Source organism: Sipha flava, unplaced genomic scaffold, assembly GCF_003268045.1.
Source record: "Sipha flava isolate LNK unplaced genomic scaffold, YSA_version1 134_pilon_pilon, whole genome shotgun sequence".
NCBI classification, from domain to species: domain Eukaryota; kingdom Metazoa; phylum Arthropoda; class Insecta; order Hemiptera; family Aphididae; genus Sipha; species Sipha flava.
This window is the reverse complement of record NW_020271760.1, coordinates 174,517-199,111: the sequence shown is the minus strand read 5'-3', so window position 1 is coordinate 199,111 and position 24,595 is coordinate 174,517. Positions and strand designations below refer to the sequence as shown.

Below are 24,595 nucleotides of genomic sequence, written 5' to 3'. Positions count from 1 at the left end.
CTTGTACTATGGAATACAGCTATTGGTTAACTTGATTTGATGGCTGAATGTGGTTTATATTTTGAGAACCACTGTTTTTTTAAGTTTTAAAACCGCGTGAACACCCGCATACTCTCCTTGCATGTGTAGTTGTATGTTTTATACTTACTTCGTAAATATTGCATTACAGTTGTAATTATTATTTAAAACTAATGCACCCATTGCATTTATAAATCCAACTACCTTTTATTATTAACATTATCGAAAAAGTTTAATTTAATATTTAATAAGTTATGTCTCTAATAATTATAGAACTTATTTATTAAGTTTCTTTGAGACGTTTATTAGCTTATCTTATTATTTTTCTAGTTGTATTTATTGAAATTTTATATAGACCTTCAATTATGGGTCCATTTAATACATTACAAATTACAACTTATTACAATAGTAGATTTGGTATTTACAATAGGATTAAAATAATATGAGTAACGTGTTGAGGAAGAAACCAATTGGTAACATATCATTGGCTAATTTAATAGATATTTACACTATTTTTGTTTTGATATGCGTAGCGAATTTTTTCGGGATGTCAGTACCTAAATGAAGTAGTATCTCTAAAATTAGTTTTTACATTGGAATGAAATAAATGTAGTATACCTACCTTAAAGTCTTATGATTTTAGATTAGATATTGATTTTCTAAAAAATGTTTCATGTGGTTTATGTAGCAAAATGTACTATAGGAAATATGTTTCATTTCCTAAAGGTCATTTTCAATTTTTTTTTACAAATGCCAAAAAAGAAAACATATTTTTCGATAAAGGCTTTGTTAAAATAATATCTAGCTTAAAATTATTCTGTATTATTTCCAATGTATATAAAAAATGACCAGATTATTTAAAACTTATTCTATATTATAGAATCTATAGTATAATATTATGTTTCTAATATTAAGTTCAACTTTTGATTTCATGAATTCAAAATTTTTGGCGTAAAAATAGTAATTACTACCTAACTAATAAGATCATAAAAAAATATAATGGAATATTCAATTTTTTTCATATTAATATTATATATATAATAAAATATTAATTGATTTAAATCTTATCTATAACAAGAATAATATGTAATATTGTTATAAATAATTATTTAAATATGTTACTTTTCAAATCATTCACAAGTTAATTATTACTTATAATAAATTATATCTATTATTTAAATATTGATGTATCATTATTTTTGTGTAATAGTATAATACCTACTGTATAATTTTGTTGAGAAAAATACTTTTTTATGGTTGATAAAGTATGAATTGAAAATAGTCAAATAGGAATAAAGAATAAAATAATAAATTAAAATTGAAATAAAAACCAAGTTATTTAATAGTTTTTTGTATAATAGATACATACTACCAATGCAAGTTAATTAATTGTTCTCACTTCTCTAGTTACGACTAATGTAATTTATTTGAAATGTGTAACCTTCACCTAAAACATTTTGTGCCAAATCGTGGTGTTGGTCAGAAATGATTAATGTTCAGAGGTTTTTTTTTTTTTGTATAGGCTTTCCTTAAAAGTTGAAAATAAAATTTAATTTCTTTGTTTTGTAAGCTTTATGAAGTAAATACTACTATTAATAGTCCAATATTTTTATAAGACTCGAACCTGTATTTTCACTTAAACAATTCTTGATTATATTATTATTAATTATTAAACATACCTAATATGTTTATTAATTAATAATAATAACTAATAATAATAATCGTTACATATTATGTAAGGTTAGTTGGAACTATTAGTAAATAGTATAAGATACAATTAGGTAGCTACTATATTTGTAGATTTAATACAATTTGTTGAACTGTGTTGTTTTTATTTTCTATTTTATATATATTTAAAATATACTTTATCCATAGGTTACCTATTCATTTAAATCTAAAATATTTAGTTTTCTTGTTGATATACTCGTATAATAAAAATAATAAAAAGTGTAATGTATAGTTTTACAATTATTAATAGGTAGTAGGTAAAAATAAATCTGTTCTATTTGCGGAGATATGTTTATATTTTAAAGTATTATCATTCATTTATGATTTATTTTAATTAACACACACATATATATATATATATATAATAAACAACCATTATATATTTTCCGTATTAATACCAATCTGAAAATATGTTAGAAATCGAAGTATCATTAATTTGTGATCCTTATTTATTAAATCATTATTTATGGTATTAATTTTTTTGGCTTTCGATTATTTATTTTTATTTGTTAATACATCAATTATTTGTATTGCCATGTTTTCTATTACTTGTTTTCTGAAACACTAAATTTATCTTTTAAATCTTAATAATTTTTATTAATTCTCCATTCTTTAAGTTTTTACACTACTACATCAATTTATCAATTTACGTTTTTGTGTATAGATTTAAATGGAATACATTAAATTATATTTTTATACCAGTTTAAATAAAATTGCTATATTTATATTAGTATTTTATTACTATTATCTTTTTGTCATAAAATAATTATGCTTAATAATTATTTATCTAAATTAAATTATTTAAATTTTTGTTTCAGGTTAGTTGTATTTGGCCTTGTCTAACAAGCTCGGCAAGAGGTAAATATAATGTTGTTCAATTACTATCCAATTGGCACTATGGTAGTGTGGATTAAGTTTTATGATTAATTTAAACACTATAAAAATATTTAAATATAGTATTTGGAGTATAAAAATTAACTGTATGATTGATATTAACCGGTAAAAACAATTTTGAAATTTTTTAATGGCTGACTAGCATCAGTTATTATATGTACCTATTTGTATATACTCATTAAACAATATATGTATATTCAGTTAGATTATTTAATTGTTGATTGATGAAATTAGAAGAACAATTTTTTTTAAATCCCATGAAAGAGTAACTAGGAATATTGTGTGAAGTTCATTTTATTTAAACATTTATTATTGTTTGGTTGACCAATGGACAACAAGTTAGTTGAGTAACACCAACTTGGCCCTATTCATCTATGAGTATAGTGGGAAATGTGAAAGGTGAATTGTTGACCAACTTTGATTTGTTCTATTTATTTATTTATTTATATTGTTAGGAATTGTAAAATATAAACAATTATTTACTATTTCACAAATGCCAAGTAATTCAATTTTTATTACTAAAACAAGGCTTAATAATTTTAACAGTTTATTTTGTATATATTTATTTATTTTTTATTTAGTATTGTATTTTAATTGAATGATAAACAACCTACTACAGTAGTATGTTAGAAAAAGAATGCAAAAGCTAGGAGGAAATTTTTACTAGTCTAATATTAAAAGCAATTAGTTGGATCATTCTTAGATAAATCAGCAAAATCATAGTTTTACATTTTAGAAGAACTATGTAAACTTTAATTTGTTGAGGGTTTATTATTTGTCCCCTTCTAAAAAATAAGGAATTATGTTACTTAATATTTTATATTTGTGTTTGTTTGTTAAATTATTTTAATTTAAATAAAATATTGTAGTAAATTGTTTAAGTATATTTATATGGTCGAATTATAATTTTAAGTGTTATTTCAGATTAAAATGTATTGTATTTTAATTTATTGGTTATTTACTGTTGATAATTAATCTACAGAACATAAAAAGTATAAGGTATAAATAATATTTAAGGATTGACTATTAAGATTTAATTATAATTTTTTTATGTGCAGTTTTTTTAAACTATGTTTGTTATTTATAGGAAAATTTAATATTGATGTTTAAATTTAATTCAATAAACTAAGAATTTCACTAGTTGAGTTTATCGTAATGAACAAGTCAAGTATATGATGTAATTTATAATGTAATTAATATTTAAGAGTTAAAAATATATAACTATGTGAAATTTCTATTCAATTTTACATAATTAGACTTTAATTGTAGGGAAATAATTAATCCTTGTGACCCAAATTGTGGAAACAAGGAGATTAAAAGGAGATTAAATGTTGTAAAATTGGAATTCGTGAAAATAGCTTGAAGTTGATACATTTTCACTGATTGAACAATTTTAAACTGTATATAATAGTAATTAATTTAATAATTACTATTTATCGCTCTTAACAGTGCATCCTCAGAGAGAAGGCAAATGGGGCAGTCACCCGAAATGCCTTTTTTTTTTTTTAAATTGTTGCTATTTATTGTTTATATCATACTAGGAAAGTGAATACATGTATGAAGTTTACCTCCCATCACTATAAAATAATCTAAGGTTGCTACTATTTCATAGTGTTAATATTATTATAAGTGTATGTATTCAAATTTTAGTGAGTAGAAATAGTTACCTACCTCTACATTATTTAAATTGTCACTCCAATCTGCTTGGAGTGAATACATTTTTATGGTTGGGACTTCTTTAAATTACATTTTTTTTTTACTAAAATTGAGAAACCTTATAATGGTTTTATAATTTTTTGGTATAAAAATATAGTCAAAGTACTTACCTATTCAAATGTTAGTATAATTCTTAATAGTTTAATAATTTTAAGATATAGAATTTTAATATATATACATATATATATATTTATATTTTAAGTGCATAAGTATTTGTTGGTAAATGTATTCAGAAATATTTTTTTGGTTTGTAATCAACATATGTATTCAAAAATGTGTTTTATCAACCAAATGGAATTGGGTCATTATAAATGAGTACTATGAATGATTAAAAGCATTCGTTTTGTATATGATTGTTCCTACATAATTTAAACAAATAAAATAACTGAATATGTGTAAAATATATTTCATTGAAAAATCACTTTGAAATATTTTTGAGAAAATTAAAAATTTAAGAAAAAAATGGTTGATTGATTATGATTTTAGTATCATTTATCTTAAAACGTAAATTTTACAGCTTAATAGGTATTTGTACAGATCGTTAATTCAAAACTATTTGATATTGACAATGTACGTATAATTTTACTGTGTCGCATGAGATTTTTAATTTTAAAGCAGGTTATGCATAAATTCCATTTCTCAGGTTCTTCATGATATTTAGTCTTTTCGGGGTACACTATACGGTTGTTAATCTCTAAACGTATTCAATACATTTATGTGTATACCTTTATGCGATTCATAGACGCACATACACTACTGAATATAAGTTTATACATTGTGTGGGCGATGAACCAGGTAAAAATTTTAACACCGCCAAGTGATGTACACAAGCCGGTGACGTTGTGGTTGTGGTGGGAGGAGGGGGGTAATGGAAAGTGTGCGCGTCTTGACCTACGTTTGTGCGCATGCGTGTGCCGTCGAAATTAACGTCCGTTGGCGGAATTCAAAAACTCACGAGCGCCCCGCCGCCGTGAGTACTGGTCGTCGCCGCGCACGTAGTCGTTATCTTTTTCCTATCGTCGGCGCAGTGTTGTCGTTACCGTCGATCTGTTCATGTGTTTATTGTTGTGCACAGTTGCTAAATCACGGTCCGCGCTTGTTCTTTATCACGCGTAAGAAACGTTACTATCGTTTGATTTTACTTCGTTTCCATTCTTTCCCGAGTGCGTAGTTTGTCGAACTTAATTGTGATTTAGTGCTGAAGTGTCTGATCGAAATCGGGATTTTCAAGTTTTCCAAATTACGTTAATCGATAGTATACGTCTTAATAAATTATAATTGATCGCGCGTAATTGTGCTGTGTCTGAAAGATTAAAAAATAAACAAACGTTGTTGTTGTAAACGTCAAGAACGACATCGAAGAAAAATACCTACACTCACGGTATATATTGTATTTTGATTTATTGTGTTATATCCGATGAAGTCTTTTGCTACCCCCAGCGTTTTGTATAGTGTTTACACGTGTTTAAATTGATCGTTTTCGTGTGTGCAAGTCACTGAAAACTGTATACTTAAAAGAATGAACTCTACAATATAATCATCTTAGGTTTGTTTTCCGTGATTAATTTATGGAACTTCGTTTGTGACTGTACACTTTAAACTTAAACAACGTTTTGTGGTAGATTCTGAACAGGGCCGTGTTCAAGGGGGGTCAAAGGGGGCAATTGCCTCATGGGGACGTAGTTTTGTAAAAGTAAGGGGGCAATATAGCCCCGAAGAAAAAATTTGGCGCTGAAATGTTTGACATAGCTCTGATTCTGAATTATCTATGATGAAACTGTAAATTATATATAACTTTAAATACTCTTAAAATTAATTTTTTTTTTGTTTAATATATGGATTTGGTGGTTATATGTTTTTATGTTTTGTATAACATTTAAGATCTACAAACGATTATTGCACTTAACGTTTAGCAAAATAATAGGATTTTATTATTCATAAATTATTTAAAAATTATTAAAAAATAACTTTTTCGTTCCAAACAGTAAGCATGACGAATGCGAAATTTAGAAATAAACGCTTTGACAATTTCTCTAGTTAAGATAAAACTGCCAAAAGCATCTTATTGTTTCCGGTACGATGAACCTATTACGTTCTACTCGTTTCCTTTTTTCTTCGAGTTTATGTATTCTTCAATTAATATTTTACTCTAAAGACAACAATCAAAATGTACCTATATTAAGTTACCATTGATAGTCTAAATGGTGTTGAGTTTAATGGTAAAATATAGATGGTTGATTAATTCTATTAGAATAAATTAGGTACTATTATTTAAAATATTGATTTGCATTTTTGAACAGAATTGCCTTCGTACATTAATTTTTGCTTTATTATACTATATAAATTGTAATAATCGAATTTGTATAAAATTAGATTTAAATATAACGGTAATATTTAACACGTTAATTTGTGATTTTAAATTTAAAAAAAAGAAATTAAAAACACTACAATTTATAAAAACAAGTATGTAAACAGTTTCAGTCAATAATATTTTGAATTCAATGTAAATTTTCTAATAAAAAATAATAATAGATAAATTATTTTACATGATAGGTATGAAAATGAATACGCATTTATTAAATGGTTTGTATACTGTACTCCCACGTGTATATATTTATGTATATATTATTTGTCTATACTATAAATGAATAATATGTTTTCTGAATTATAGTTTTATTCATTTGGTGACTTGGTAGGTTTTTTCATAATATGAACCGCCAAAACATATTGTTCAATAAAAAATGCTGAAATTATGTTTAATGGGGGCAATTTAAAAATATTGAAAAACTGCATTCGTCCCTTGTTTTGTTGAACCGAATGCAAGGCTATTATGACTTCGACGATATTCTCGATCCTTTTCATATACGGTTTTTTCTCATCCAAATCGTTCTTCTATAATAGAAATAAGTTACATTCTCTTTATTACACTTTTCTTGCGTGATATTATTATAATGATATAAATGACGTCCATCCGTTTTCGTGTTTTATTTCTTAAAATTTCCTCTACGTGATTTACTTACCGTAAAATATTTTCAACTCCCTTTCTGCTCACAAATAGTTTTCAAAACTGTAAGTATTATTAAAAAAAAAAAAAAATAGTATTCATTGTTATTGCCCTTTATTTGTCCTTGGGATTTGACATTTAAAATATTTATGACAAGGTTAGGTTAGACTGGATTCGACTAGGTTATTTTATATCTAAAAATTGAGTATTGTTTAGTTTTCTTATATATTTCACCAAATTCTTAACATAAAAAATTATATACTATTAGTTGAAATACACTAATAAATAACTAAAGTAGTTTGTATGTGGAAATATAATTAAATATCTTGAGAAATCTTTTGAAGTAATATATATTTTTATTAGATCTTGATATTATTGTAAATACCCTTGATTATTGATAATTTTTTACGAAATTATTTATTGTTACATTATATCTAAATCGAATGAGTATAGTAATAAAAATGATAATTAAAAATTGCAGGGTTAATTTTACGAATACAATATATTTAAAGCCAAATTATTATTTAATGTAAATGTTCTTTCTTTTTTTACTAAGTTTCTTTATTCAAATATCCGTGATATCTGTGGCCATTGGACGTATTGGATTCAGATACATTTATATAGATTTTATATGATGATACGTAGAATAACATTTAATGATTTGACAGATATCGAGTAAATAAAATAAATTATAAATTACGCATTGAGTAATATGTAGATTTACACTTTATTTATAAGTTGAGTTTCTGTTAGGAACTGAATGAGTTTGAAAATGTTGTTGGGTTCGGAGTTGAGTATATCCGCTAGGTGATCTGAAATTCGGACTTGTTCTCTTTCCTTGGCGTAAATTCTGCATTCGGTTAAAATGTGTTTGACCGTAAGAAAAATTCCAAATAGGGAGGGGGGGTCATATTTTGCCATTAAATAAAAGTGTGTGTCCTATTCTGAAATGGTTGATGAAAGTATAGTGTTTTCTTGAAGTGTTGATAAGGAATAGAAAAGGCTGAACGGAGTTCTTAATTTCATTAAGTTTGGTGGACATTTCATTCCATTCGCTTCGACACAGACGTAATATGTCATCTTAAATTTATTTTAGGTGTGTTTTTTATTATAATTACTATTGTCAGTATATATTTTTATTGCAAAAAAAACCTATCAACAAATGTTTTTTAGCTAAGGACAACTCTGAATTGGGGAATTTTTTTTTACTATTAATAGACAATTCGTCATTAAAAAAATCCACTCCTCTTCCGGCAATTTTGTTGTCATTACACTTTCTTTCAGAATTTTGACATCATTGTTCCTTATATGACACACTAATTGATTTATAGATGTTACGCCCACCCTGTATGGTGGCAAAGATATAGAAAAAGACTCTGGTATTTACCACGTAAAATCGTTCCATATTTTTTCCTATACAATTCTGACATGTCATATTTGACCAATATTATCGATTAGTTTTCTTTGCTTAGTTGTTGTTTGAGTATCCATTTTCATAAGTGTTGGGCGTGGATGTAACCTCAATTTTTTATTTTTCAATTTATTTAATAATTTACAACTGCTGTATGTCTTGCCATATACTTAAGCATTAAAAAAATAGTTGTTCCTTTATTTATCAATAAAAATGTGTAGTTATGAATATTATACGCAAAAAATGAAAATATTTTAACAAAATGTGCCAAACTACCTAGGTATAGTTTATAACCAACATCATATTTACCTAATATTATAATAATGTGTTTCTTTATCTTTAAAATAGGGTAAACGGCCGTCAAACGGTTAATGACCTATCAGCAGTTATAATATTTTCTTGAAGAGGTTGAATGTATCTTCCTCTTTTAAAATAAAACCTTCATCATAGCACTTGGTAATTGCCTGCTGTTTGTTGCGTTGACGGAGTGAAAAATGGTACCAATCCGGTTGTCACAATCGTAACCATAGCCGGAATAACGGTAATGACCGAGAAAATTCATGACGTAACTCTAGGTTATTGAATTGCTTAGTTTATTCTTATAATTGCAGAAGTATATTCTAAGTACTGACTTTCCTATATTATTTTCTACCATTGTATTGAAACCATGTGTTTGACAAAAAAGTTTTAACAATTATTGTATTATCTTTTTTGTTCTTTGATACCCCCATTTTTAATTAAATTATCATTACGCGGGTAATTTTGAATATACAACATCGAATATATTATCATATTATTATAAAGTATTAAATTTGTTTTGTACTTTGAACCTTAGTTGTTTTCTAATTTGTTTTTGTTATATATTCCAAGCAAAATTAGACTTAACAATTTTTTTTTTTGCTTGTGATCGTTTCTTCTGTATCACGGAATATTTTCATATAGTATTAACTGTTATTAAATACTTTGCAACTGTGGTAGGTACTTAATTGTGTTATTATTAAAAAAAATGTAAACTTTAAAAAACATCGAGTCGATTTCTAATTATTTAGGTATAAGATAATATCCTGATTTGCAACTAGTGCTTTTATAATAGATAATATAATTTTAACTGATTTTTATAAAAAAAAAATTTTGATTAAATTTAGTATTAATGTATAAATAATTAGGTAGTCAAATAAAAAAAAAAAATTATTATAATACCATGAAAGTGCTAAAAGTTGCTAAAAGTCGATAATACCTCAATTTTATAATGTCACAAAATGCAAAATGCAAAAAATAAAAAATAAAAGTATATACATACTATTTTATAACAGTCAATATTTTCTGTGTTGTCTTAATAAAAAAAGTGGTTTCATAAAATTTAAAACATAACTGATTATGTTGTTTAAAGATGAATACCATAAATAAATATTCGTTGACATTAATTGTATGCGTATATTGTAAATGAAAATATGCAAAAGATTTCATTGGATTAAACTATTATATTCGTTTAGTTTTAACAACATTACTATTATCACCACCACCACCACTACTACCGACACCGCGCATCTTCTACCGGAACTCTTGAATCGGTTACACACCTTACAGAAATAGTAAAGTAAACGTATATAGAATAAAGTACGCCTCCGAGTTTCATCATTTTCCGTTCAGCTGTCGTCACGTCCGTCCTTAGCTCCTTTGCCACAGGTACAATCCCTCCTTTACTCATCCATTGTTCCATTGTCTATGGTACGGTTACAGATATCCATTATTATCATCATTGCAATTATCTCGTTTCGCGCGCAGCCGTTCAAAAATGTTCGATAGACGATCCCAATTCGACTATTATTCGCGATGACGTTGTAGTAGTGGACTTAAGTACTGGGTGCGTGATATGCAGATGTTTTCTGATGAGAAGAAAAAAAAATTTGAATATAAATGCATATAACAGGCGTCTGTGATTTCGAACGTGCAACATTGAATATAATGTGAACGGGGATCACTGCTGTAGCAATAAATGCTTATGTCGCCGTACAGCAGAGAACACCATACTGCCGTCGTCGCGCCCGTTTCGACGGTGTCGCCGGTGATCGAAGAGTTTGGCAGCAACAAAAAAGACGACGGTATCGTCGGTGGACTGCCGTCGTACCATCATAAATATTCTGAATCCGGAAAACCTGCTGCCGGTTATACCAATGGATTTTCTCTGCTCAGACGTCTTTTGCGCTGGTGGCTCGCTCGGTTCGGTCAAAAACCGTTGGATAAAAAAGGTACGTTCAGAATATATTCGTATGTACATTGTACATAATATGTGTGTAATAATTAGGGCAGTGAAGTTGTCGCCTTAAAAAAATTTAATTTATGAATTAAGTTCAATTAATTGAAATTTAATGAAATGTTTAAATTCTTATTTGAAAGTCACAAATTTAAGCTAATTTAGCAATTGATTCAAGTATTTATAAAACTATATAAATTCAATGTTTCCTCTGCCTTAATAATGATAATGCAAATATATACATGTGGTTTTATATAGTTTATATGTTCAATTTGTTAGATCGTTAGTTTAAGTAAATATTTAGCCTTAAACAAATATACGAATATTGTATAAAAGGGATGTTATTTAAATGTCTAAGTACTTATAATGATAATGAAACGTATTTCTAGGTCTTAATCTTATCTAATACGATTTGAATACCACCGATGAAATGGTTATGGGTTTTATGTTTTTGTGAATACGGTTTTATCGAATTTTGGTTTTTTTACATTTATAATTATTGTAGATCTAAATAACTTTTTATCCATAACACATGTATAGTTGCAACAAAAATTTTACTACGTGTTTATTATGTATGTGCACGGATACAAAAAACAATGTAAATGTATCATTATTACATTCTAGTGAACTTAGATTGCAATGAAGTCAATAAATGGATAAAACAGTATCCAGCTGTTGGAACTAATATTTTTGTAATGCTATGTTTTATACTTTAATGTTGTGTGTTATGTGTATATATGTGCGTGGGTATGTGTAGGTCGTATGTTTAGTATTTTTCTTGACTAACCCAAGGTTGCGATTACAATTGTTTTAATATTTTGTGCATTTATTTTTTGTCTATTATTCATATTTTATTCATATTTTACAATAGATATCATTAAATATATGTGTATTGTATATTATCAATATATCTTTAGAATAGTAGATATTATGGAGTTATAATTACTATTATTATTTTTTTTTTTAAAAAGTTAGCTGATGAGATTTTTATTGTTTTTCTGTTTTTCAAAGTTTTAATTTTAAAATATTTTTATGAGAATATATTTTTTTAAATTATTCATCATATAATTTATAAAACATACAAAGATATTTGTTTTAGTATCTTTTATAGATGTTCAAATATTTCGAAATTTAATTATGGGTACAATATACTGACGTATTATGAAACTTTTATTGAAGTATAGGGTTTGAATTCTCCTTAGTATTAATTTAATACTTTTATTTATTTATTTAAGACTTTTGAACGTATTGATTTAATGATCTTAAAAATTTAATTTTAATTTTAAATTAACCTAAGGGTTTTTCATAATTACATTATTGTATTTTTTTTTTTGAAACATTAAAGTTTATAAATGAGTTAAAAAATTATTTATTGTTTATAATATTTTATTTCAATCATATTTGATTATTAAGTAATTATAATTTTACAAGTATTTAACAAACAATAAATACATGTATTTTCATACCTAATCACTTGAGCTAAATTATATATCTTTAAATATAATATTATTATATTATATTATATTGTTATTTATCTATAGTTATATCTTTATAAGCATAAATACGTGTACACTAGTTTTAGGGGTTCAATCATCCCTCCCCCCCTCGAAATTCAGGAAAATTATTAAATATGTTTTTGTAGAGTTAATGTGATTTATAGATATTAGTATCAAAACAATCTCCTCTCCCATGAAATTTTTTTTTTGTGTACGCGACTGTTTTGATTGTCAGTTAAATTGAAATAGATCAATTATTAATAATAAGAGTCGTGTTTTTATTGACTTTGTATATAGGTACCTGATGAATTTTTAATACGGAACCGATCGTATATTACTAATATAATAACACTTTAGGCTAATATTTATTTATTTTTTATTTATTTTTCTATTGATAAATAATTATTGAACTTTTGAATGATCATTAAATTATTATAAATTCTTTTACCTACTAATCACATAGCTGTAAACCTAGTTTCAATAAAAGTTATTTTACTTAATCAATAAGTGATCAAACTATATGATTTATATAATAAAGTTATATTATTAAATTGTTCCAACTTGTAGGTAATAGAAAAAATAAATACTTTTCTTTAAATCAAAATGTAATTGATTAATTTTTATATTATTTTTTGTAAGAAGTTGAGTTCTAATGTCAAAAATAAAATAATAAGAGGTTAACATAACGGTAATAATTGTGTTGAATACAGTGGCCAACACTAGTGCAATAAACCATGATTCTAAATGACATAACCTTAATGTAGAAAGTTACTAATATAGGTCAATTAGGACCAATTAGATGAAAATAGATAATTTAGTCAGTTATTTTAAAAATCTCTTCTTTGTCTTAAATTTTAAATGAATTTAACGTTTATTTTGTCATAAATATTTAATTATGTTTATAATTTATATTTGTAAGTATTATAATATACAGTCATCAGATTTTGTATAAGTAGTGAAGCATAATATAATATAAAAATAATAGAATATTGTTTTTGTTTTTGAATGTAAAATAGTTATAATTTTAATAAATTAAAAACAAATACTTTGCAAATTATACTAAAACTACTAGAGTAAAAAAAAATTAAATTAAATTTTATTACTTTTGTACTAAGTCTATTGATGAAATAATGATGAAATATATATATTTTTTGTTCTACTAATGATTTTTATGGGACATTAAATTTTGTGCGTTAAAATAACGGCGTTTATTACTTATGGTTGCTATTTATTTTTTTTATTTTTTAAAATGTCACGCCACACGAATTTTGACCACTAATTATTATAAACTAGCGAATATATTTTGAACTTGCGTTCCAAAATGTATTACTAAAAAGTTGGCTATACTGAATCAACTATTGATTTAGGTTAATTTTAATATATTTTTATCTTTATCAATGTTAAAATCAGCAGTCTATGCAAAATGTTAACATTATTTGCTAGATCACATGCGCAAGTCATTGAACATCAACATAATGTTCTTCTGTATATAGTAGTGTCGGTGATTTTTTGATTAGATAAAACTGTTAAAGTTGGTGCAGGAATACATTGTGACAACAATCCGTATTTAATTGGATTTATATTATACCTTGACGTGTCTTCTATAACTTAGAAATCGTAGACTTAGTTGATTAATTTTTCATGACATTGTAAAAATGAGTTAATTTCTTAATTTATGTTTGTTTTAAAGTCTGAAAACATGAATTTTTTGAATTCTCTATTGATTTTTGTAAACTTTTATTTTTTATTTTTTTTTTTTTTAATAATTATTATTTCAGGCTTTTATTTCAAAAAGTTTTACTTATTGGACCAGGCTAGGAAATAGCTAACTTATAATTTTGATACAAATTACAATTTAGTTTAACAAGTTCTTAAAGTTTCTATTTAAAAATGAAATTAATTATTTTTATCGAAGATATATCTGCCGAGGTTTTTTCAATTGTAATGACTCACTGCTTTTACGTTTAATTTTACAACACACCTATATCATATTTATGTTTAGATGACCTACAGAAATTAGTGGCCTACTTCAAAATATTTTTGATTTTATCTTTGATCATTTTTATTTAATCATCGTTTTTCTTTAATTATATTTAAACTTAAATAATAATTTAAATATACCTCCTATTTTATATTAGTTGTCTTATTTTGAAATATTGTAATTTGTACAAAATGATTCAATACAATACTTGTATAGTATAGATTTTTCATTTTGCCTATTATTAAATATACAATTCTCAAATTGAGAGTGTACATAATTAGTTAAAATTTAAATCAAGATAAGAACTTAAAACTCCATTTGAAATAATTAAAAATAATAACATGTGTAAATTAAAAATGATTTTTAATTTAGGAAAATTTTAAGGATCTATATGAGCAAATTATATTATTTTTATTATTACGGATTAAAAATTTTGATATAAAGTATTTACTAGAGTTTTAATCACAAATATTTTTTTTATTAGTTTATGTATAATTTTTGTGGTCATTGGCTTGTAATGGTGCAGTGAAACAGTTGTTTTTATTTCTTTTTCGTTACATTAAATTCTAAGAACTAGTATAAAATAGACTATAATGTAAATTGTAAAATCATTAAGTAATGGTTAAATTAACTACATAATAGGTATCATAATTGTCTTTAAAACAATACTAAAACAAATATATATTTGAATCTTAGTCTTTTTATGTAGAAAATGGTGATTGGTTTCCTATTGTTCATTGCTCTTACTCTATAATATTTCATGCAGTAATTTTTAATTAGACATGATTTCATAATTTTATTATTTAATGTAGAATTAATTAAAAAATAAATTTATTGCATTGGTAGTTGATAATTTTCGATGAATTTTAAAGAATTTAAAATCATTATTTTAAGTATTAAAAAATTAATTATAATTATTATTACATTTTAAATGGTTATTAGTCTCAATTAGATTCGTTTTACATTTTATAAGTTATAAATAACAAAAATAATACACATATTTAATTCATATAATGAGAGTGGAATAATATTTAAAAGGTACCTAGATGTCAACTCACGATTCTAGCATGTATAACAATTTTATATTTTTTGTTTTGAAGTTCCAGTGATTTGAACACGATAACAATTCAATGAGATACATTTTTTATTTCTCATGTTCAGTATACTAAATCTTAATAATATAAAACTGATTTAACATAAATCTTACGAAGAGTGAATTCAATTTAGATTTTAGATTTAGTTATAATGCTAAAAAATCAAAAACAGTTATTCTTGGCGTGACTCTTTGTTGGATCGCGGCTACATTCAAGCAGTTGTGTATTATATTTTTCGTTTGTTCGGCACCGGATAATACGACTTGTTCAGATTATTTCGGGTGTATATAAAAACAATGGATACACTGCGGACTTATATATTTTAGGTATACTGATAGTGTTGCCGTAAAACTTTTCCACCAGACTGTCCGGAGAGAAACTCAACAATATAAAAAGAAAAGAAAAAATATGTACATATAACAATGCTTGAAACGAAATAAATATGCATACTCACATTAGACAAGTGTAGTAAGACACAATATTATTATTACAATAATTATTACGAAATGGCCAAACATCCTAGTAACGTACATCGATGCGATCGTATTTATTCTATTATGTCTGTTTATGATTAAACAACGTAATGAATTGTGTAGTGCGTATATGGAAGTATATAGAAGATACATAAGGTGTTTGATTGAATAGCCAGTCGTGTTTGCGTAAAACATGTATATTGTATTTATATTTAAATATACTGACAACTATCTCCGCAGCTTGGTTTTTTTTTTGTGTACGCGAAATCACGTTAAAAAGAGTTCATTTTTATGTGAATCGGTTTTTTGGTGGATGATGTTCTGTGTACCTATGTATCCTGATAGTTACACGTAATATTATGTGTGTTAGAGATGTTCACGTTTTCTTGTTACGCACTGATGATCGTGTAAATTTCTGACATTGATGGCTAAGCATTTATTTTTGATAAGTTTTTACTATGCAAGTAAAAACAGTATTTACGTTTATTATACATGTTTTTTTTTTTCATCACTCTTAGTGGAAAAATTGTGAACTATAAAAAGTGAAAAATAATAAGCCAAGGTGCAATAATAATTCATGGTCGATACATTTATTTGATACAATTAGGTACGCTGTTTATTTATGTTTGATTTAAGTGTACATATTCGTGCTCACAACTTATGGGTGCGTCTATTGTATAGTGAGAGTTGTTGATAAAATTGGAATTGGTTTTTGATTTTTTACATTCATATAATTTTATCACTTCGGTATGCAGTATACATCATTGCCTATAGAGTCTACATAAATATTTTACGTAATTTCAGTTTACGTCATAACACATATTTTCATTTTATTTAAAAATGAAAACAAATGAGGAATTACGTATATACTTTTAAATAATTGAAATTATTTACAAACTTTATTTATAAAATTAAATTGCGATTTATTTACTAATAAAAATATTTTTTTCGATTTTGTATTTTGTTTCTAAAAACCAATTCTATTCATAATAATTCATACGAGTAAAATGTATTCAATGTTACGGTTCTTCTACTGAATAATAAAGAAATTTAATGACACTTTTGAAATTTGTATACTTAAAAATCACTAAAAATTTGTAAATATTGTTTATTCTTTATGCGAATAAAAATTTGTACGTATGTGAATAAAATCCAACGTTTCATATTTACTATTACTTTATCTTGACGTTTTCATCATGTATACTATTTTTTGAATACTCGGTTTTCCTAGGTGTTTAAATTAGTTATACTAAATCTCGCGTTGTATTTTATTACATTAAAAATAGGAACGGAAAAATGCAATGTCCCATTTGAAGCCTAGTGGCAAACTTTTCTTGGCTCTCTTCCGCTACTTTACGTATTGGTTCGCTATTTTCATTGCGAGCACGTCTTTCTTTATCCATCAAAAATTTTGCATCTACATACAGGCACATGACCGTATAGTAGTTTGGCCCACTTCCAAAGTCCTACCGTACCATATTTTAAGTGATACCAGGTTCTTACATATATTTCAATATCCATATGCTTGTTTAATTCCTTTAATTATTTCAGGTAAAATGGTTGGAAAAAAATAGCATAGAGCTATATGGTTGTCCTTTTAATTGTATATTTTTCTGTGAAGGTCAAGACCCCTGGACGCGATGAATGGAATAGGGCAAAGCCATTAATGATTGTCACCTACCATTTTTGTCTATGAACCAAAGAAATTATATTTGGTCGATTTTTTTTATAAATATATGATTTCAAATCTTATTTCAATTTCATTATATTGTTGCTTTTATTTCTTGCTATTGTGGCAAGACATTTGGAGGTCGTTGTGTGTACGACGCACGCGTAAATATACATACATATATATATATATATATATAGACGAGGCGCACCCGGAACAAAACGTTTTGGCCTTGACTCCATTCTCCAGAACCAGATCGAAGTGTAGTGTATATATATATATATATATATGCACGCGTGGAGAAAGAGTTGATTATCGTCACGCAGAATAATAAAATAGTGAAAAAAAAAATATTAAATGCCTTATTAAACGTTGACCGTATAGTATTTTTTTTTTTGTTATTGCCAAACGGAGACAACTCATTCCGTTCCGGATGCGTTGATTAATTTGCAAATAACTGAATCATTCTATGTTTCCTGTCGATGATTTTCTTTTGTATTTAGTACAACTTTATTATTATCTTAATTCCTTTTAAACTTTTTACATAATTAAACATTCTTAGAACATAAAGGTAATAATATTTAATTTTGGTTGAATCATATCAGATTATTCAATTGAACTGTGTACAATATTGTCTTTAATCTGATAGCTACGTATAATGCCGAATATGTATATAGTATGATATTTAATATTAAAGATTTTAAGATAAAATCATATATTTAGGAAACATATGAGTTTCTAAAATGTGTCTTGTAACTTATATCTACTTTACGCAATATTTTAGTTTGAAAAAGTAAAATATTCTTATTACCAGATAAAGTTAGTTATGTGCTCTACGGTTTTCTGATTTAACGGTCGTTTTAAATACGATTAGAAATGTGTGATTATACTTTTACAATATTATAATTAACCTTTATGTTATTCAGTATAATTATTTTTACAAAATATTAACTTTCTGGTGCTATATATTTAATTAAAATAAATATAATTTGTTAAATAAATATCATGATTATCTAAATTGCGCAACTGATCAGGTATGTGTATTTGGCCTTGAAGTGTCTGTTATGAGATGAAATTCGATTTTCTTTAGTAATTTGTTGTTTCGTTTTAATGTCAGGCATATATATTCTACACGAAGAGTTGACGTATTTTGCCATGACTCATATTGATTTAAACTAAAGTATTTTATAAAATAAGTGTCGGTTAAAATATGGAAGTACTTTTAGGTAACTTAAATTCTTTCGCTTCATATTATAATAAGTAAAATAAATATCTTGACCAAGAAATTTAAATGTATTTTACATAAAAAAAATTATAAACTAGTTTTGATGAAAATATGAGGTATGAAATAATATTGATTCTTTGTATAGAATTGCTAGTACACGTATGTTGGTTAATTTTGTTGGATAACCTATCTATATTAAACCTTAATACTTACCTATATTAAATTAGAGTAAAATTTTATATTCAATTCATTATATTTTGAAAATTAAAAATTTACTAAAACAAAAAAAAAATATGCTAAACGAATTTTTGTTATACAATTACATGTACACTTTATTTTATATTACATAGTTTGTTATTTTCTTTTTATGTGTCGACAATTCGTTATTATTATTTGATTTTTTTATTATTTATTGATTTTAGTTATTGAATAATAATTATTTCTGTTGTTTACTGAAATTTTGATGAAATATTAACGTAACATTAGGTAGGTTATTGGAGGATTTGTCAGTGTTCCTTCTTAGTTGACGTCTATAATTTCACTTTAAGTTTACACAACACTATTTATTTCAAATATAATCCATTATATAACTCTATTATATTATAATGCATTAACGTAGCAGTAAATTTCAGAAATACAAAATTATGTGTATGCGAGAAAATTAAATTACTAAATTTCAATTCTAATATTTATATAGTTTATGATAATATGAAATTAATAAAGATACATTACATATTTTTTTGGTTTCTTTGAAATAGTATATTGATACATTAGAAACATATTAAGTATTGTAAAATTACGACTTATACAACGAATTAATCACTTATAAAAGGTATAAGGCTATGTGTTTTACAAAATTAAATTGAATCCACAAGTTCTCTTAAACTTATCTGATTTCTGTTTAACAATTAGAAATAACGTAAAAGATCATCTATAAGCATACGATACATATACTATTTCAAATTCAATAATAAAATTGTTGTCACTAAATGCTTAATCGTATATTTTCGCCATTATTAATTCGCAATTTTTACATTCGCGTTTATTGTTTCGCTAATTTGGCCGGATACCATTAACAACCTAACGATTAAACTCTTATGTAACAAAAAAAAATCTGGTATATGGTTATGAAAACTAGTTATGTAACAATAACAAATGTATTTAATAAATACTATTTATTTAACGATTGTCGTCTTTGCCCTGCAATTCTTTCAACGCATTTTTTTACTTTTGGATAATATGTCATAATTAGGAATAAGCATTATTTTTTTTTTGGTTAGCTTTGAAATTACATAAATTATATGTACTTTAAAGTAATTATTTTTAAAATGTGTACATGTGTTCTATATAATATACATAATATATTACGTTTTAATGGTTTTAAACCAAAAAATGAATTAAATATTGTTTTATCTGTACAGCTTCTTTGTGTTACACAATATTCTTGAACACTTGTTGAAATTAAAATTTAGTTTTAGTAAATTACTAAACCGTTTATTACTGACTTTTCACTCCACGTATTTTATTTGTCATACATGTTTCTAGAGTATTATATACATTTAGAACATATTTTTAATTATAAATTTTAAATAACAGTTTATTTACGATACATGTTGTGTATTATTATTGAATCTATTCTTTTTTTTGTTGTGATAAAAGCTTATTTTGCGTCTGAGGTCTTCTGAAACCTTGAGGTAGATTCAGTAGTTTCTAAATTAGGCAAAGAACGTTTTAAAAATTATCTGACGATTAAACTTAATCAGTTAGTTTTATTCAACATATGTTTAATTTTTAATAAGCACCTAAATTGTTCAATCGATATAAATTTTATTGGTGTAATAGATATAATATATTATAACATAATATTTTATGATGTACTTACATGTTTAAATTTAGATTTGTATATAGGCAGCTTAATAATATCTGTAATTTTGAACATGCTATGTGTAACGTTACAGAATATGTAATATTGATAAATAAGTTAGGCATTATTATGTATTTATACTATTTATTACTTCGTTTATTACTGTACTCGCTCGAGTGTTGAATATTTGTGTCGGAAAGCATTCGTATTTTTCAAAGTAATATGATTCAATGAATCGTGTATACAAATGTATAGAAATGTTATTTCAATTGTATCGTAAGTTTCAAATAAGAAACAAATTATAATTTACACAGGTCGTGTTTTAAATATTTTAAAATTATGATTAGTTTTGAGAGGAATTAATATATTGTGTTGGGAGTTTATTACAAAACATTACAACAGATATTGAATATAATTTCTGTTTCAATACTATTACTAATTCCGAGCATAATCTAATATTTAAAATTGGTTACTTAGTTATTGATTGGTATTTTCTCTAGTAATTATTAATTGACATTATATAATTAGGTATACCATTTCTCATACTGTAATAAGTATAATTCATGATATGCTGTTACAGGAAAACTGTGTAACAAAAATAAAAACTGAACAAGAGTAAAATAAATAAATTTTCTTAAGAAAATGTAATGGTGACACTGTTTATATAAATCAATATTTAACTACGGTATACCATTATTAGGTGCTATGAGTGTTAAATATTAATGTTTTTAAATTAATGGAGTAAGCGTTTTTTGCGTTATATTTCGATATCATGTTGTATTGTATGTTAATGGTTTGCTTTAAATTGCATTAATTTCTTTGTTGATAAAGGCTGCTGCAATGTATTAGCACAATAATAATAATAATTGGTAATAATATTTTTTTCCGGTCGCAAAGACCATAATTTAATAACATTTCTGACGTGTTTATTAAAGTATATAGTTTATGAGTGTTATTTGGGACTGTATAATTATTCAATGACAATATTAATATATAGATAGTTTTTCGACATATGTTTTGATCTTAAATACTAGAATTTAAGTTCTTTTAACCGTTTCTAGATTAGCTTGTACAATTATGTTCTCAGCTATTACACATATTATATTATTGTAATATACTGCATCGTCTTAAAATAATTTTGAAATAATAAGTGTATGACTAAGATTTTACTTTTATGGATTATGAACTTTTGATCTTTTTGAAATTAGTATATAAATTAAAATATGTTTACGTCAATTTATATTCTCTGTGGTCTAAGCTGTAGATAAAAATATTATTTAGCTGTTTTAATGTGATTAAAGGCCAAAGATGCAGGTCGACTGAAAATCCTTTTGCGAGTATATATATATATGTATGTATGTATGTATGTATACACTATTTACAGTTTATGCTTTATCGATTAAACTTATATAATCGAATAAGAGACATAACTATACACAGCTATAAGTATATATATACTCGAATAGAGATAAACGTATGTGGATTTAATTATTGTCATTGAAAAAAAATCTATCTTAACAACATTTTATCCTGTGAAATAAACTGTAGTTTATGGAAAATTACTATATGGAAGTAGTTCAAAATTGATCTGCAGATATCAGATTTGTTAAAAAAAATATTAAGGTAAATTAGTGTATGTAGTTAATTCAATAAACAAAGTCTTATTTAATTAGTTTATTCATGGCATGTGAATTTTTATTACTGTAATGTGTATCTGAATTTTAGAAAAATTTCGAATATCATTTTTATACAATTTCAATCAATTGTATTTATTTTTTTTTTAAACATTTAATTATATTAAAATGTTTTATGTATAATTTATCTTATAGTTTTGTTAAAATTATAAATTTTAATTATAATTTGTATTACATTTTTCCATTTATTATTCATTTTATGTTACTATGTTTTAACTTTAGAAGGAAAATCGTTAATAGAAAATTGACTAATTTTTTTAATCGTCTGTATTTGTATCTTATACGATTCTAATTTCATATTTCTGAAGTGAAATCAATTTATTTGGACTTTATTTAATTTAAAAATAAACGTGGGTCTATAATGTTTTATTTTTTTTTTACTCTCTTTAACTGTTTAGATGATGTAAATGCTAGTGATTTAATTTCAACCGAAAAACAACTAACTCTTTAGACTAAAAATGTACATAGTTAACTTTATTCTTATTTATGATGTTTACTCTCTAAAAAACTTCAAAGATACTCAACTGCAATGAATACGAGTATTTCATGATATAATAACATGCAATAATTTTAAATAATTTTAAAAAAAATTACTAAAAATATATGTTATTTAATTACATAGGTCCTGTTTATTGATATTTAATCGTTGTGTTTTTAATAATTGTAAGTGATACTAAAAAAAAAAATGATGGAATTTCATAATGTCAGGACCTACTGTTATAATTGAATAATTTTTATAAAAAGAAAAAATGTACAACAATTATACATAATATATCTCATATTTATTGATATTCATATACATAATAATTATAAATTAATTTATATATTATATATATTTATTATATTTATTATGCAAGTGTATTATATAAATTCAAATGTCAAGTGGTGTTTCATTACTCAATTCTATGTTTAAGCATGAACTTAATGATACTATTTTTTCTGAATAATTATAATTAATAATAATAAGTTTAATAATTTTTTTCCAATTTAGTACATATTTATACTAAATATTAATTTCTATAACATTTTATTTATCATGTTTTTATAACAAGTTCATCATTATAAATATTAGCCGTACGATAAATAAGTATAAATATAATATTATTTTTGTATATAAATTAACTGTCATATGTTTGAATTCTGCAATGAAGCAGAGTTTTTCAATATTTTCGAGTATACGTTGTCAACCAATAATGATAAAATCCCTTATACAAGGTGCGGTGCAGACGACTGACGATTTTTGAAGGACTATAAATAACGAACAGTTCAACTTAGATGAAAACTGTTTGTATTATTAAATTCAGTAAGAAATCCCATTTTTAAAATTATGTTTTGTAAATAATATCTTTAAAATAATGGTCGTCAGCATCAATACACTGTTCTAGACGTTCTCTGAAGTTAACTTATGATTTTCAGCACGTTTTGATGGGTTTGGCCTCGATTTCCTGTGTAATTTTTTTTTTTATGTCTTCTTTGGTATGGAAGCGATATTTGAAAACCTTATCCTTAATGTAGCCCTAGAGGAAAAAGTCACACGTGCTTAAATCGGGGGAGCGCGCTGGTCATCCTACGTCACCCCTCAGAAAGACTAATCGCCCAGGAAACATTTGTTGCAAAACAGCAAGTGAAATTCGAGTGGTATGCTCTGTAGCCTCGTCTTGTTAACACCATACATCTCTCAAATCATGTTCATTAGCCATTTCCTCTAACCTTTGCTGTAGATAAGTTTCTAACATCACAAGATAACAAGTGGAAGTGATAGTGACTGTCCTGTTCTCCTCCTAAAAAAAAGTATGAGCCGATCACTCCAAATTGGGACACAGTGGATCTTATTGTCACTTTAGAAGAGTGAAGTGGTCTTTCATGAAGCCGTTATGGGTTATTTTTAGCCCATTATCGAACATTTTGCTTATTTATAGTTTCAAAAAGATGAAAATTGGCCTCGTCATTACAGAAAAAAGTTGCTGTCTGAGGGATTTGATGAAGAATGAATTGGTACTAACGGCCGTCATCTTAAAGATATTATTTTCAAAACATAATTTTGAAAATGGTATTTTTTACTGATTTTAATAGT

At 25.3% G+C, this 24,595-nt stretch overlaps 1 protein-coding gene across 7 annotated transcripts in view; it reads left to right on the top strand.

The window, feature by feature from the left end:
• LOC112679308 (serine/threonine-protein kinase tricorner) overlaps window positions 1–24,595 on the top strand; it is a 114,322-nt gene that overhangs the window by 23,047 nt on the left and 66,680 nt on the right. For 2 of the 7 annotated variants that reach the window (XM_025549059.1, XM_025549058.1), the window contains exons 1-2: window positions 5,347–5,737; window positions 10,702–11,020. The exons of 3 other annotated variants lie outside the window; for them this stretch is intronic. In XM_025549059.1, coding sequence (XP_025404844.1) covers window positions 10,768–11,020 — 253 coding nt within the window. In that variant the 5' untranslated portion in view covers window positions 5,347–5,737; window positions 10,702–10,767. Of the gene's footprint in view, window positions 1–2,564; window positions 2,605–5,346; window positions 5,738–10,701; window positions 11,021–24,595 lie in introns of those variants that run through there. 2 more of the 7 variants (XM_025549063.1, XM_025549064.1) reach the window with 1 other exon arrangement.